Raw genomic sequence first — 18211 nt, 5'->3', positions numbered from 1 at the left:
CTAGTTACAAAAAACAAAAAAACCAAAACAACAAAAAAATCTGGTTACCAAATCTCGTAAGTCCTCTCTCCACGTTATCTTCCACAACACTTACTCCTTTCTACTCACCTTGTCATTAAATTGTAATTTCTAGGGTGAGGCCTGATATCTTTATTTTTTAAAAGCTTGGAAAACTACTGCCTTCAGCATTCCTGCATTCATCTCTACTCATTACTTTCACCCAAACTGCTCTTCTTTTACTTCTATCTACTGAAATTCTAATCATCTTTCAAGGTACAGCTCAAATGACTCAGTCTCATCAAGCTTTTTCCAAGCCCCTCATTTAGATATGATCCTTCTTTGTTTTTAATTTTCATTTTTTTATTGAAGTATAGTTGATTTACAATGTTTCAGGTGTACAGCAAAGTGATTCAGTTATATATACACATATATACATATAAATGTGTATTCTTTTCCAGACTCCTTTCCATTATAGGTTATTACACAATACTGAATATAATTCCCTGTGCTATACCGTAGGTCCTGTTGTTTATCTATTTTTTTATATATAATAGTGTATATCTGTTAATCCTAAATTCCAAATTTATCCCTCTCCCCTTCGGTAATCATAATTTTGGTTTCTACATCTGTGAGTCTATTTCTGTTTTGTAAGTAAGTTCTTTTGTACCATTTTAAAAAGATTTTTATTCACGTATAAGTAATATCATACAATATCTGTCATTCTCTGTCTGACTTACTTCATTTAGTATGATAATCTCTAGGTCCAATCTATGTTGCTGAAAATGGCATTATTTCATTCTTTTTTTATGGCTGAGTAATAGTCCATTATATATACATGTATCACAGATATACATATATATCACATCTTTATCCATTCATCTGTACATGGACATTTAGGTTGCTCCCATGTCTCAGCTATTGTAAACAGTGCTGCTCTGAACATTGGGGTACATGTGCCTTTTTGAGTTAGAGTTTTTTCTGGATGTATGTCCAGGAGTGGGATTGTTGGATCATACAGTAATTCTATTTTCAGTTTTTTAAGGAATCTCCACACTGTTCTCCTTAGTGGCCGCACCAATTTACATTCCCACTAACAGTGTAGGAGGGCTCCCTATTCTCCACACCCTTTCCAGCATCTATTATTTGTAGACCTTTTGATGAAGACCATTCTGACTGGTGTGAGGTGATACTTCATTGTGGTTTTGATTTGCTTTTCTCTAATAGTCAGCAATGTTGAACGTCTTTTTATATGCTTGTTGGCCATTTGTATGTCTTATTTGGAGAAATATCTATTTAGGTCTTCTGCCCATTTTTGGATTGGGTTGCTTGTTTGTTTTTTTTTTTAATATATTGAGCTTTATAAGCTGTCTGAATATTTTGAAAAGTAATCCCCTTTCAGTCGCATTGAATTTTTGTCTTTTATACTCATGTTTCCTACTAGACATGACTCTCTTATTATACTATCAACTCCTTTATTTCTCTGCAACTGCCTCAAAACTAGAAAAGTACTATATATAGTTATTCAAATGGTTGCTCAAATCTACCATTTTCATATTTTTAAAGAAATAAATGGAAGCAGGGATGGATAATTATTTTCCTTAAAGACAATTTATAAGACATAGCATGATTACAAGAAGTAGCTTACAGTAACAACCAACTAGCTTCTAGGAGGCCCTAAGGACAACTGATGGAAAACCCTGGGATCCTTGAAGCTACTGGTTTATAAAAATTCAGAAAATGACAACAAATTTTTGGTAACACAAACACACATTTTACTAGCTACTTTAGTTTGGGGTGGGGAGGGAAAGAATACTGTTGCTAAGAGACACAACTTAAGGATTTCCTTGTGTTTATTTGAAATAAAACACCAATAATGAATTTCATTTCCTTTCGTTCATTCAGTTCTCCTTTGTCTTCCCAAAATGTAACTTTTAAATAATTTTGTCTCTGATTTACTCATTTTTAATAGGTTAGAGACTGAGAATAAAGGTATAGAATCTTGACCATCAGGTATCTTCAGGGGTTTGTCCTCAATTAACTTTTTAAAAACAGAATTTTGCTTGAGTTTGAATAGGCCATAATATCTGATTCAATTCTATCATCTTTGAGGTTCCAATTAAAATTCAAATGTTTTAAATTCTTCCATAAATTCTGTGCTTCAAAGGCATTTTTTCATGTAATCTTCCAACAACATATGAACATGTGTTCCTATTTTAATTTTACAGAAAGGTAAAATAACTATAAAAATGTTAACTAAATAATATAGCTGACATCAGAAGGTAGGTTCTTATTTACTCCACCATATTTCCCAGCTTACTAGCTATTTAACATTCAAGTTTCCTTGGGGATTAATTACTATCTGCCACACTAGCCTGTTGAAGGAATTAAGTCAGGTAATACATATAAAATGTTTGGCCCAGAACCTGCCTATATGTGTTCAAAAATATTAACTATTATTTCCAATATATGACAGCTGTTTCTATAAAAATATTCATTCTTTAAAAAGTCGCAAAGATAATGAAGAGATAGAACCATATCTAAAATGTATTTTGTGTTCATGTGAGAAAGGTCAACCTATTTGTTATCTAGTTATTAGAATGCTAACAATTCCTAAGAATTATAATGTTCATCTATATGAATATATCTAAATTCTAAAATCAATCTTAAAATAATATTTAAATTAGTTCAAATTTTTCACTATTCTAAACAACACTGCAGTGATCCTGCACACTTATCCACTTACTTCCTTAGAAAAAAATCCTAAGAAATGGAAATGCTGGTTTCAAAGCATATACATATGTACATTTTAAATTTTAACAATTAAACTACACAAATTACTCTCTAATTTACATTGGTTTATTAAGCTTGGTACAGTAAATACCATTAGTAAAAGCACAAGCATTGCAGAAAGTGATTTCTGGCTCAATATTACTGAAATATAAAGTACCAGACAGGAGTAATAAGAAGTTAAAGACGACAATATGATAGACAAAAATAAACTTATGTTTCTTTGTCTACCACACCGTCAAAGATGAAAGTTTCATGTGTTAGTAACCTGGGGATGATGATGCCATTTATAGAAAGAAAGAAAGAAAGAAAGAAAGAAAGAAAGAAAGAAAGAAAGAAAGAAAGAAAGAAAGAAAGAAAGAAAGAAAGAAAGAAAGAAAGAAAGAAAGAAAGAAAGAAAGAAAGAAAGAAAGAAAGAAAGAAAGAAAGAAAGAAAGAAAGAAAGAAAGAAGGAAAGAAAGAAAGAAAGAAAGAAAAGAAAGAAAGAAAGAAAGAAAGAGAGAGAAAGAGAGAGAGAAAGAAAGAGAAAGAAAGAGAGAGAAAGAGAGAGAGAAAGAAAGAGAAAGAAAGAGAGAAGGAAAGAGAAAGAGAGAAAGAGAAAGAGAGAAAGAAAGAAAGAAAAGAAAGAAAGAAAGAGAGAGAGAAAGAAAGAAAGAGAGAGAGAGAAAGAAAGAGAAAGAAAGAGAGAAAGAAAGAAAGAAAGAGAAAGAGAAAGAAAGAGAAAGAGAGAAAGAAAGAGAGAAAGAAAGAAAGAAAGAGAGAAAGAGAAAGAGAAAGAGAGAAAGAAAGAAAGAAAGAAAGAAAGAAAGAAAGAAAGAAAGAAAGAAAGAAAGAAAAAAGAAAGGAAAAAAGAAAGAAAGGAAAAAAGAAAAAAAGAAAGGAGGGAGGGAAGAAAACAATTTAGATTGTGTAGATATTTGATATTTTGATACTAGAAAGAACAGGTCTAACAAACATACTAATCACCTATTTTTCTATTTTCTCCAAAGTCTATTCCTACCACATGATCCTTCTAATAGAAGAGACAGTAGATAATACATGAGAATACGTATGTATGCACACAAATTGTGATTGAATTTAGAATCCAGAAAAAAAAATCTTTTAACCAAAAAAAAAAAATTATGCTCTCTCTTCTTTTTCTTTCCTAAGACATTGAAACTTGTAACCCAACATGCTTCTCTTCACTTTAGCTGCCAGGAAATCTAAGAACCAAATTCAATGCCTTACACCTATAATCAGCTCATTTCTGGAACCTAGTAAGTTTCCTTTCTTTAAGTAATGGCTATCGACTGTTTGTTTTATCTCTAATTGTTCTATTCCATATTTTATTCAATCCTATAATTCATGTAAAATCCACTGGATATGATAAAATCCTTAATAAAAGAAATGTTAATGCAAAGATGGCTTACAGTATTTTGATGGCTTACAGTTGTTTTATAAGAAAATTAATCAGTAACACTATGTAATAACAATGTGATAATGTAATGTAATGTTAACTGTATATAATAATCTGCTCAGTAAATCACTTCTTCATAAATACACAAAGACCATTTCAAAGGTTAAATTAATTTTTCAAATCAGTAAGAGTCAAATTAAAGAATATAAATTAAAGAGTTTATACAAATCAAAGAATATAAAAGTCTAATGTCATGTATATAGGATTACTTGTTAACTTTGCATATCAAATCCTTAAAAATATATTCAAATATCAAGTTAGTTTATTTGTATAGGCAGCTTATAGTTCGCAATGACTCCTACACATTTTCAGATTCCAGTCATATCTGTTCCAAGTTGATCTACAACACCACTTTCAAGTTATTTACTTAATAAACATAAGTATTTGCTTCTGTCTATATATTACCCTTTATACCTACTGAACATTAGTGTTTCATCTTTCTGATTTAATATATTTTAATCTGATTTTCTTTTTGAGAACATTAATATATCCAGATTGGAAAATAATTAGATATTTTTTCACAGACATAGTGAATAATCAACTGATCATAAATTTTTTCTCTAAATATAAAAAAGTAATAAATGGGGGGCAAAGTTGCTTTGTATGAGGCCAATTTTCAGTCTCAGTCATTTAGGAGAACCTCTTACTATCAGCATCTGATGTCCACTGTCTTGAAAATTGTTGTTTATGTTTCAGGGTTTTTTTCCTGTCCTTTTGTAAACTTGTTTGTTTGTATGTTTCCAGTATATGGATATCAGGTAAGGAAAGTCATTCCCGACAGATTAGTAAACAAATGAGGTACATCTCTGATTGTTCCAGCTTGCTGATTTTTCCCTCAGTATGATCATCAATACTTGCAAGGAAACTTCCCAAGTCAGGAAAAAGAACTATGCGAGAGAACTTGAGAGAAAAATATCAGATGCTTACATAAGACAGGAACAGTGCGGGTTCATAAGAGCTGGGCTACAAGAAAAAAACTCATAATTTGGGGCACTGGATAGAATACTCAGAAAGTTATTGCCTCATAGTAGGTAATAATTATCCCTAGATGGACCCTCTCAACAAACCATAAAAGCAAGACCCAAAATGACTGAACTGTTTTCAAGTAAATGAACAGCAGCCCAGAAAAAAGCTCAAGAATTTATAGAAATACAAAAATAACCAAAAGCTAAGAAGGTGAAATTCACAGTATGAGACACCCAAAGACTACTCAGCATACAAAGAAGCAGGAAAACAACCCAGGATGAGGAGAATAATCAGCTAACTGAAACTGACCCAGAATAGACAGAGACACTGGAATGAGCAGAGATGACAGTAAGTTATTTCACTTATATTCCATATGTTCAAGAAGCAAGATATACAATATAGATAATACAATTTTATTCACACACATACAAAATGAACTAGATAAAAATTACAATGTCTGACATGAAAAATAAATTAGATGGGATCAATGGCAGATTGCATGTAGTAAAAGAAAAAACTAGTGAATTTGAAGAGTAGCAATAGGGACTATACAAGATAAAACACAGAAAAAAGAATCCAAAAAAACAAAAAGAGTATCAGTACTTTTCAAAAAACTAAGAGAGCTTCCAATATACTAATAATACATCCTAATATACTAATCTGATATTAACACTTTTTAATATGCCAATAAATGAAATTCCAAAAAGAAAGGAGGTGAGAAATAAGTGGGGGAAAATGGTCAAAAATTTCCCAAACTTCATGAAAACTCTAAACCCACAAATCTAAAAATCTCAGTGAGCCACAAGCAAGAAATAGTAAGAAAACTACACCATGACACATCATAATCAAATTGCTGAAAATCAATGATGAAGAGAAAATCCTGAAAGTAGCCAGAAAACGAAGAAAAACGATGTTATACAGAATAAGACAAGGATGATAGCAGGCTTCTTATCAGAAACAATGCAAGCAAAGAGACAGTGGAGAAAAATCCTTAAAAGACAAAGGAAGAAAGCTATCAACCTAGAATTCTAATCACAGCAAAATATCTTCCAAAATAGAAGGAAAAATAAAGGCTTTTTCACACAAACAAAAGCATGAAGAATCCATCAGCAGCAGACTGTCATTGCAGAAGAAATGTTAAAGAAAAAGTCCTGCAATCAAAACCAAAATGATGCTGGCTCAAAAGAAATATCTTTCTCTGCAAAGTAACGAAGAATGCTGAAAATGGCACTACATGAGTTAATATGTCTTTTTCTCATTATTCAAAAGTATTTAAAAGATACTTCTTGTTTAAACAAAATAATATACTGTTAGGTTTACAACTTGTATAAATTAATGTATAATCAGAAAAGTATAAAGGCTAGGAGAGGGAATGAAAGTACATTCTTGTAAAGTTCTTATACAGTATAAGAAGTGGTATAATATCACTTACTAGTAGATTCTGGTAAGTTATATACTATAAATCATTAAAATAATAAAAGATTATAGCTAATAAGATAGTAAAAGAATTTTTTAAATCATAAATTTATTCAACTCTTACAGAAAAAAAGGCCAAAAAAGGGGGGAAAAAAAAAGAACTAAGAACAGATAGGCCAAATAGAAAACAAATGGCAAGATAAAAGACACAAACCTAAATCAAACTCAAGCAAATCAATGACATTATATGCATCTCATACAGATCTGAATGACAAGTTATTGGTCTGAATTTGAACAGAACAATTACAAGCATGGAGACTGAATTAGTAACCAAAAACCTCCCAAGAGAAAAGCCCAGGACCAGTTGGCTTCACTGGCAAATTCTACCGAACATTTAAAGAATTAATACCAATCCTTCTTAAATTCTTCCATATAATGGAAACAAAGAGAATACCTCCAAACTCAGTTTGCAAAGCCAGTATTACCATGATAACAAAACCAGATAAAGACATTACAAGAAAGAAAATAACAAGCCAATATTCCTGAAAAACACAGATGCAAAAATCCTCAACAAAATATTAGCAAACCAAATGCAACAACACATTAAAAAGATCATAACCTCGATTAGGTGGAATTTATTCCAGGCATGCAAAAGTGGTTCAACTTCCACAAATTAACCGATGTGATTCACCACATTAATAAAATAAAGGTTAAAAATCATATGATCATCTCAATAGGTACAGAAAGGCATCTGACAAAACTCAGTATCCATTCACAATAAATACTCTTAACAAACTAAGAACAGAGGGAAGACCTCCACATAATAAAGGTTATATATGATAACATCATGCTCAATGGTGAAAAGCTGAAAGCTTTTCTTCTAAGATCAGAAACAAGATCAGGGAGCCCACTCTCATCACTTCTATTCAAGACAGTATTGAAAGTCCTAGCCAGAGCAATTAGGCAAGAAGAAAAAAAGGCAACCAAATTTGAAAGGAAGAAGTAAAACTGTTTCTATTTGCAGATGACATGATCTTATATACAGAAAAGCCTAAAGACTCCAGCAGAAAACTACTAGAACTAGTAAGTGAATTCAGTACTACTGTGGGATACAAAATTAATATACAAAAATCAGTTGTGTGGAAACGTAAATTTGTGCAGTCACAGTTCAGCAGTTCCTCAATAAATTAACAGTAGAACTACCACATGATCCAGCAAGTCCACCACTGGGTATGTACCCAAATGAAACAAAGTCACTACTTTGAAGAGGTATCTGTACTCCCATGTTTACGGCAGCATTATTTACAATAGCCAAGACATGAAAACAACCTAAGTGTCTGACAACAGATGAATGGATAAAGAAAATGTGATATATATTTGTGTGTGTGTATCTATGTACACAAATACAGAGACACATACAAATGTACATGCAATGGAATATTATTTGGCTACGAAAAAGAAAATCCTGTCATTTGCTACAGCAGAGGTGGACTTTGAAGGCATTATGCTAAGTGAATAAAACAGAGAAACACAAATACTATATGTCCTCACATGTGAAGTCTAAAAAAACCCAAATTCATAGAAACACAATGGAATGGTGATTGAGGCAGGGAGTGGGGGTGGGGAAAATGGGTGAAAACGGTGAAAAGGTATAATTTCTAGCCACAAGATAAATAAGTTCTGAGGATGCAATGCACAGTATAGTGACAAAGAAAAAAAAAATACATTGTCCAAAATCTCAATTTAAAGACTGAGATGATTAGAGTACAAATTAAGACTCAAAAATATGCTGCCACCAAGAAATCCACTTTAAATATAAAGATATAAATAGGTTAAAAAGACAGGAAAAACTATACCCTAGTAATAATAGTCAATGAAAGTGGAAGTGGCTATATTACTATCAAAGTACATTTCAGAGCAAAGACTGTTACCAGGAACAAAGATATCATTTCATAATGCTAAAGAAGTCAGTTTATTAAGGGGAAATAATAACCCTAAATGTTTAGGCACTTAAGAACAGAGCTTCCAAATACATTAAGCAAAATCTGATAGAATTGCAAAAAGAAATAGACAAACCCCTCAATCACAGTAAGAAACTTCAGCCCTCTACTCTCAATAATTCAGAAAAACAAGGAGACAGAAATTTAGCAAGGATATAGAAGGCTTGAACCACACTAACAAATAATTTGTCCTAACTGAAAATTTTTTGAACACTTAAGCCAACAGCAGAATATATACTGTTTTCAAGTGCATGTGGAACATTCAAGTTAAAACATATTCTAGACTATCAAATTTGAGTAAATTTTAAAGAACTTAAGTCATAAACATGTTTTCTGACTATAATGAATCAATAACAGAAAGATATCAAGATATTCCACCAATATTTGAAGCTAAAGAACATACTTGAAAATAACCCAGAGATCAAAGAAGAAATCAAAAGGGAAGTTAGAATGCATTTTGGACCTAACTGAAAATGAACATACAAAATATCATAATTCGTGGGATGCTGTTCAATTTACATCGCCAAAAGCCTATATAGAAAGAAAGAAAGTCTCAAATCAATAACCTCAGTTTACACTTTAAAAAACTAGAAAAAGAGCAAAGTAAACTAAAACTAAGCAGAGAAAGAAAATAAATATGACTAAAGCAGAAATCAATGATATAAAAGCAGAAAAATTGAGAAAAGTCAATAAAATCACAAACTGGTTTTTTCAGAGCAATAAAAGTGATAACCCTCTAGCCATACTGATTAAGAAAAGAAAGACAAATCAGTATCAGGAATAAGAGGGGTGACATCACCACAGGTTCTATAATGATAATAAGGAAGCATTATGAACAACTTTATAACTATAAATTTGACAACTTATATGAAATAAGAAAATTCCTTAAAAGACAAAAACTACCAACGTTCACTTAAGAAGATATAGATAACCCTAATAGCCATAATAGCTATCTACTAAAGTATTTTAAAAACCTTTCCTCAAAGAAAACTTGAGATCTAGATGGCTTCACTGGTGAATTCTACCAAACATTTAAGTAAAAAAAAAGTATGAATTCTACATGAACACTTCCAGAAAACTGAAAAGAAAGGAATACTTCTCAATTAATACTATGAGGCTAACATTATCTGTTATTAAAAAATCCAAATAGTTACAAGAAAAGTACAGACCAATATCCTTCATAAGCATAATTACAAAATTATAAACATTTTAGATATCAAATCTACTAATAAATAAAAATGACAACATACCATGACCAACGTAGGTTGGCAGAGTACTGCAGAGTTGATTTAATACTTGAAAATCAATGACTAGGGCATAAGAAGGGATAAACTGGGAGTTTGAGATTTGCAGATACTAACTACTAAATATAAAACAGATAAATAACAAATTTATACTGTACAGCACAGGGAACCATATTCAGTATCTTATAATAACTTATAATGAGAAAGAATGTGAAAAGGAATATATATGTATATGTACGACTGAAACGTTATGCAGTGCACCAGAAATTGACATAAGACTGTAAACTGACTATATTTCAATTAAAAAAAGCAAAAAAAGAAAATCAATGATTATAATTTACATTAACAGAATGAAAAACATTTTTTAACCTGCAAACCTCAAAAGAAAAAGCATTTGACAAATCTAATATCCATTTTTAATGAAAACTCTCAGCAAATTATAAAGAGAATAAAACTTTTTCAACTGTATATGATAAAGGGCATATATAAAAAAATCTACAATTAACATCATATTGTATGGTGAAAAAACTCATCTCTTTACCCTTAAGATCAAGGAAAAAAGGATGTCCATTCTCATCACGCCTACTCTCCACTGTGCTAAAGATTCTAATGTGATCAATAAGACAAGAAAAAGAAATAGGGCATTCTGATTAAAAAGAAGTAAAACTATCTTTTTTCACAGACAGCAATATTGTCTATGTAAAAAAAATCCAATGGAATCCATAAAATACTAATAGAACTAAAAAGTAAGGTTAGCAAGGTTTCAGGATAAAGCTCAATATAGGAAAATCAATTGTATTTCCTTATACTAGCAATCAGAAATGGACATGAAGATACCACTTACAAGGGCATCAAAAGTAGAAAATATTTACAGATAAATGACAAAGGAGGTATAAGACCTATACACCAAAAACTCCAAAACAGGCCTTCCAAGACAGCCCGCACTCTAAGGAATGTCTATCTAATTCTACTCTAAACTGAGCACCCAAACCCCACACCTCGTGGCCTTTCCCCTGCCTTCTGAAACAGCTTACAGTTTGCATATGGAGTATGTATCTCTCTGAATAAAGCTACCTTTACTCAGAAAAAAGAAAAGAAAAGAAAAAACTACAAAAATACTGCTAAAGAAATTAAAGAAGCTGTATGTATAACGAAGAAATTAACATTGTTCATGAGTCAGAATTCAATATTGCCAATTTTTGACCTATAGATTTATCACAATCCCAATCAAAATCCCAGTGAGCAAGAATTTTTTATTTTATTTGTTTTATTTTTAGAAATTGGCAAGCCATCTTAAAACTCATATTGGGAAGGTAAAGGGCCTGGTATAGCTCCCACCCACCCACACCAAAAAAACCCTTTGAAAAGGAAGAACAAAGTTGGAGAGACGATACTATCTGATTTCAGATTTATCACCAAGTTAGGTAACAACAACAACAACAACAACAACAAAACCACTGTGGTATTGGCACCAACACAGGCAAATAGATCACTGGAACAAAACAGAAGAGAGTCCAAAAATAGGCCCACACACATACAGACAACTGAGTTTGGAAAAAGCACAAAGGCAATTCAGTGGAGAAAGGGCAGTCTTTTTCAACAAATGGTGCCGAAACATTTGGATATCCATAAGAAAAAAAAAAAAACTTCAACCCATACCTCAAACCATATTTGCAAAATTAACTCAAGATGGATCACAGACTTAAATATAGATCCTAAAATAATAAAACTTCTGGAAGAACACATAGAATATTTCTCTGAGCTTGACTGAAGCAAAGATTTCAGATACAACACCAAAAGCATGAACCATAAAATTAAAAGTTGATATATGGGTTGAGGGTACAGCTCAAGGGGTAGAGCACATGCTTAGCATACACAAGGTCCTGGGTTCAATCCCTAGTACCTCCTCTAAAAAACTAAGTAAGTTTTTTATCCCCCCTAAGAAAGAAAGAAAGAAAGAAAGGAAGAAAGGAAGAAAGGAAGAAAGGAAAGAAAGGAAAGAAAGGAAAGAAAGAAAGAAAGGAAAGAAAGAAAGAAAGGAAGAAAGAAAGAAAGGAAGAAAGAAAGAAAGGAAGAAAGAAAGAAAGGAAGAAAGAAAGAAAGGAAGAAAGAAAGAAAGAAAGAAAGAAAGAAAGAAAGAAAGAAAGAAAGAAAGAAAAAAAATTAAATAAAAATTAAAAAAAGAAAAAAGAAAAAAAGAGAGATACTCTATTTAGATAAAAGGACACAAAGAGGTTGAAAGGGGTGGAAAAATACATCCAAAATTGGGAATTCCTAATCCTTCAAAGAAAATGTTAAGAGGATTAAAAGACAATACAAAGACTGGGAAAAAAATGTCTTTATAAATCATGTATCTGATAAAGCATTTTTATATAAAGAATTTTCAAAACTAAGTAAGAAAGCAAACAACTCAATTTAAAAATAGGTAAAAGATTTGAGCAGACACTTCATCAAAGAAGATACACATTGGCAAGTAAGTACAAGCTCAATGTTATTAGATATCAGGAAAACACTAATTGTAAGCATCACATAACTTATTATAGTGGCTGAAATTAAGAACATTGATCATACCAAGTGGTGTTGGAGCATTTATAGAGGAACCAGGGCTCTCAAACACTGCTGGTGAGAATGTAAAATGGTAAAAAAATAAATAAATCAGTCTCTAAAAAGAAAATACACAGATGCCACAGGATCCATCCATTCCACTCCTAGGTATTATTCCAAGGGAAAAGAAAGTATATGTGTATAAAATGAGTACATCTTATAGCAGTTTTATATTTAATAGCCCCAAACCGAATATAACCCACATGTCAATCAACATGTGAATGAGACAATGGAATATTACCCAACAGTAAAAGCAATGCACTATAGACCCATCACCATACAACAAATACAGAATTTCAAAATGTGCTAAGTTTAAGAAATCAAACAAAAAAGAATAAATACTGTTCATTCCATATATATGGAAATATATATATATATATATAACTCTAAAAAATGCAAACTAATACAGAGGGAGAGATCAGTGGTTGCTCAGGGAAGTGGCTGGGTAGCAGCTAAGTAGAAGTGAAAGGAATGGACTACGGAGGGGCAAAAGGAAACTTTTTATGAGGTTATATATGTTTGTTATCTTATTGTCTGAATATGTTCCTAATGTTGATTGTCATAATGAATTCACAAGGTATACAAATGTCAAAAAGTATCAGTTACCCCAATGTTCATAAATAGCATTGTTATTATTTACAACTGCCAAGACATGGAAGCAACCTAAGGGCCCATCGATGGATGAATGGATAAAGAAGATGTAGGGTATATACACAATGGAATATTACTCAGCCATAAAAAGAATGAAATTTTGCCATTTGTAGCAACATGGATAGACTTGGAGGGTATTATGATAAGCAAAATAAGTCAGACAGAGAAAGACAAATACTATCTGATATAACTCTTATGTGGAATCTAAAAAATACAACAAACTAGTGAATAGAACAAAGAAGCAGACTCCCAAATAGAGAGCAAACTAGCGGTTACCAGCAGGGAAAGGAAAGGGAGGGGGCAATACAGGGGTAGGGATGTAAGAGGCACAAACTATTGTGTACAAAATAAGCAACAAGAATATATTATACAACATGGGGAATACAGGTAGTGTTTTATAGCTATTAATGGAGTATAATCTTTAAAAATTGTGAATCACTATATTGTACACCTGGAACTTATATACTGTACATCAACTATATTTCAGTTTTTAAAAAGCATTCACTTACATGCTTTAAATATGTGATTTATTGTCTGCCAATTATACCTCACCAAAGCTATTAGAAAGAATGATCCAACAATAATCAATATATTTATTAGCTAAATAAGCACTTTTTTTTTAAGTTGAGATGACTGAACTGTTACCTTGCCAAACAAGAAAATTAACATTTAGTCAATATCCACTATATGTCAAGCATTATGTTGTTAGCCACTTAGTTAAAACAGTTATGAACTCACTTAGTATCAATATCTTAAGGCCATTAGTTATAAAAAAGGGGGCAGAGGAGTAGATAACATGAAACTTTAGGAACTAGGAAGGTTTTATTTCTATTTTTTAATAATTCTGACTTCCAGTTCCACAAATTAAATTACAGCAGTATCAATAAAAACAGATTTATATCTAAATGTTTCAGAGTCAAGTTCGGTAAATGTCCTTCAGTGGGAACACGTACAAGGACAAATGTTTACACCAGATGCTTCCGTTCTCACATACTGGATGCACTGAATCTCCAATAAATGCCCTGAGTGAATGGCAGTTCAATTTAAGGGTTAAAAATATAGTTTAGATGGGACCAAACAAAAATCAAAATCCTGTGTATGGCAATGTCCCGTTATTCTGTGAACTAGTTTCCTCACAGTGTTTATGTAAAACCTGACTTGCAAAAAGGAGTTGAAGGGGCTCTCCCATCTGCAAAATGGGAGACCTCAAAGATGCTTTTCACTCCTTGTCATTCTACTCTCCCAGTTATCTTCTTAGGAATTACATTAATCATATTTCAAGCAAAATAATGGTAACCACTTAAAGATACAGAATATTTTATTCAATTAATTAATATATTAGAACCAAGTATAGCATTTGGAGGTTCATCTTTTCTTATTCTATGTTTTGACAAGGTTACCTCAGCACTACAGACATTTGGGGCTACAATATTGAACAGAGTATTATCCTGTGCATTTTGAGACGTTCAGCAGCATACCTGCTACCCACTAGATGCCAGTAACACCTCTCCACAATTGTGAAAATCAAAAGTGTCTCCAGACATTCTTACTGTCTTCAGGGGAGCAAAATTGTCCCTGGTTGAGAACTACTGTTCTATAACTACGTAAGTGTAGTAATCTCTCTGTATGGACCTCCTTCATTCACACAGGGCAGGGACTCCGAAAGAACAATGTCTTCCATTTGAAGGTTCTTAAGGATATTTTAAATGTTTGTTTATAGTATATGCTCCATTTTTTTTGAAAGCCCATAAATTGCTAAAAAGTAAAAGGGTGGTTTCTTTTAAACTATTGTTTTCAAATTGAGAAAGCTAGGACCTACAAAATATTTGGTATGTATGACCTCTTAATTTAGACCATGTCTCTCAGGTGGGAAAAAACTTCTATGCGAAAGAAGTGTATATGAGTCATTCCTTAACTATAAAGAACTATGGCAGTCAACTTAGGAAATGTCAGTACTCTACTGGAACTCAACTTTATAGCTCTGCCATTAACCAACCTACAGTATGTCCCAAGTAGGTGTCTAATTCCATTTACTCTTCAATTTCAAATTGTCATTACTGTAATAAATCTTACATCCACACATTAACTTTCTGTCTCAGTCTCTCAGCCAGGTTTTTTTCTTTAATGACTAAATTCTCAAGTAGAACAAAAATTAAAAGATCACAATCTCAACCATATTTAGAAGATTCATATTTTCTTGAAAAAATATCTTTTCACATTACTAAACCGGATTTAATTAGTTTCTTACTACTCCACGGGAATTAACACAATTTACTTGTGATACAGATTGGCTGCCATAAATGTAGAAACAGTTAAAAAAAACAAGAGACATGAACTCTGGGCTCAAGTTCTGGCTTTACCTCCTAGTAGCTGGATGACCACTGAACTTTCCCAAACTTCAGCTTTCTCATTTGTTAAAAAAAAAAAAAAAAAAAAGGAGGATAGTAATTTATCTACTTCTAGAATTATTATGAGGATTACAATTTAGGTGAAGTAATTTTGTAAACAGTAAAGCACCATACAAATGTTGGCGGTATCCTGTTGGGACCTGTAAACAATATAGTAGAGAAACATGCACTTCAAATATGAGACTTATATCACTGAATAAACGTAACTTTTCAAAACAAACATTCATTAGGAAGAGAGCTTGAAATGATAAACTCTTAACTAGGATTCAGCCATCTGGGTTCCAAACTCAGTTCTGCCATTAACTCTCTGTATCAACACAGAAACTAACTTTCCTTTTCACCTAAAGAACTCATCTAAAAAGATCCAAACAATATACCAGACGTTCCATAAGTATTATTACAGCCCTTAGCCCACGAAACGACCAGGTTACCAAAAAAATGGTTTAACACTATGCTCACAACTCAAGAGCAGTTTGGTCAGCCAGCAAAACAGGGTAACAGACAGTAAGAAAATTTCAATTAAAAAGAGAATTCTATGTAATTCTAGAAAAGCACAGGAAGCCTTAAATTATCTTGTTTTCTATAACTAATAATACCTCCCCCTCTAAATGACAGTAATTATGAACAAGGTGCATTAACAGAAGGGCTGGGCTCTCTCCCACAAGCTTTTTGGGAACCACCCACTTCCCAAAGAGGTAAAACTGCTTCCTCCTTGCCCTCCCTAGCCAAGAAACTTCAAAGACTACGGTTCATATTGTCCGAAAGAAATTTTCTTCTTTTTTCTCACTTGGGTGGGGATGGCGGTAGTCATCTGACAAACATCCTATAAACACCATTATCCGCAACATTAAGTCTCCCGAAAGTCTAAAAATGATTTAAGTTCTTAGAATAATACCAATTTTTTTAATGAGTTCGAGCTATTAACTCAAAATTAGATAACCCTGCGTTTGTGTGATGAGCGTTTGCCAAATGCCAAGTGTTCCCTTCCCCAAATTATCCGCCCTCCCGCGTCCGTGCAGAGGCGACGCCTCGTCCTCCACTCCCGCACGGCGCCAGGGCGGGGGAGAGAGTCCCCAGGGTTTCACAGGACAGGGAAGACCGGTAACTCAGGCCTCCCGGGGCCGCCACCCCTCGCCCCTCACCTATGACGATGCGCAGGTGCTTGAGGCGGGTCAGCGCGTCCTTCTTAGTGTCTAGCACCTTCTGGGTAGACTTCTTCACGTCCCCGTGTGGCTTCTTGGAGAACATCCTGCGGCCGCCGCCGCCACGGCCGACTCCGGCCCCTCCCGGCCCGGTCGCGCGGTGGAAAGTGGAGGGAGTGGGCGGGGAGGAGACTAGAGTGAGTCGTTCATTCACTCCGCAGCCTTGCGGGCCCCGGCGCAGCCGACTCCTCCCAGATTCAGGCCAGGGCCGCCACCTCCACCAGCCTCGCGCGGCAGCAGCAAGGCACCTTCGACTCCGGCTCCAATATGGCGGATCCCCTATTCCAGCCCTGCACGGAGCGACGGAGACCCAGGCGGGTTGCCCGCCGCCGCCGCCGCCGCCGCCCGCTTCCTGCGGCCGCCGCTCGCCGCCACAGGCCGGGGCCCAGGACTCGGAGCCGCGGAGGTGGGGCTCTCGGCAACTGCCGCACAACTCCTCTCTCCCTGAGGCCCCCTTAAGGTTAAAGCTTCTTTAGCAGCTTAGACCCTGCAAAGGCCGTCATGGAGACAGAGTGTGGTGATGGGGTTTCACGACTTTGCCGTCGGTGGCGAATGGTCCCCGTGGCAACCGCCTTCTGACGTAAACGGTAGTTGACGTCATGCCAGCGTGAGATCACCCGTGACCTTATCTCCTTTGGTTTCCTCTGTAAGCAGCCAAAGGAAAAGCTCAAGAAAGTCTGGAAACGGATTTACTGCGTGCGCCATTGTAAGCGTGATGACTCCTCCCAAACTCCGAGACCAGTTTTTGTTTAAAAAGGTCCTCCGCCTCTGCTGTTTACTATACAACTTAAGAAGTAACTTAAGAATATAGGTTCAAAACATCAAAGCAGGTGTGCAGTATATTTTAGATGTCAATTCTGAAGACTGGTTGTTAACACCCCTTCATTTCCTTAATTTGAATTTTGTTTAAAGAATTTTTGTTTGTTTTGCAAAGTAATGGTTAACAATTTACTGTAGTTTAGAGTTTTTAGGGTTATATAGTACATCCTCTTGGTTAAAATTATTTTGCACAAATGAGTTCTCCCAAAAGCATGCCATAACGGAAAGAAAAATTACAGGGTAAAGATATCTGGAGAACTTTAAAGGTTAATTTTCTTAATATGCAAAGAGTTCACATATCCAGGAGAAAATTGCTAAGACCCAGGTAGAAAAACTGTAGAAAACATGAAAAGTATCACAGAAGTGGACACTCAACTAAAACAGGTGAAAAATGTTCACACCCATATTTTATAAAAATCAGATTAAAACATTGTTTATTTTTAAACAGCTTTATTGAGGTGTAATTGATATATAATAAACTGCACAGTTTCAAAGTGTACGATTTGGTAAGTTGGACATTTGCATACACCCATGAAAATATAAGCATAATCAAAATAGTGAACATATTCATCACCTGGCAAATTTTTCTCTTGCACCTTCGTAATCCCTCCCTCCCACTGGTCCACCCCTGATGCCCAGGCAACCAGTGATCTGCTTT

The 18211-nt window shown here is 34.0% G+C and overlaps 1 protein-coding gene across 9 annotated transcripts in view; it reads right to left on the bottom strand.

Moving 5' to 3' along the window:
- RALGAPA1 (Ral GTPase activating protein catalytic subunit alpha 1) overlaps positions 1-17293 on the bottom strand; it is a 204395-nt gene extending 187102 nt beyond the window's left edge. For 2 of the 9 annotated variants that reach the window (XM_074365640.1, XM_074365641.1), the window contains exon 1: positions 16675-17275. In XM_074365640.1, coding sequence (XP_074221741.1) covers positions 16675-16780 — 106 coding nt within the window. In that variant the 5' untranslated portion in view covers positions 16781-17275. Of the gene's footprint in view, positions 1-16674 lie in introns of all 9 variants that reach the window. The other 7 variants (XM_010967048.3, XM_074365642.1, XM_074365643.1 and 4 more) reach the window with 7 other exon arrangements.
- Between the last annotated feature and the right edge of the window lie 918 nt (positions 17294-18211).

This window comes from Camelus bactrianus, chromosome 6 (genome assembly GCF_048773025.1).
Source record: "Camelus bactrianus isolate YW-2024 breed Bactrian camel chromosome 6, ASM4877302v1, whole genome shotgun sequence".
In the NCBI taxonomy this organism is placed as follows: domain Eukaryota; kingdom Metazoa; phylum Chordata; class Mammalia; order Artiodactyla; family Camelidae; genus Camelus; species Camelus bactrianus.
This window is presented reverse-complemented; position numbering and strand designations above follow the sequence as displayed.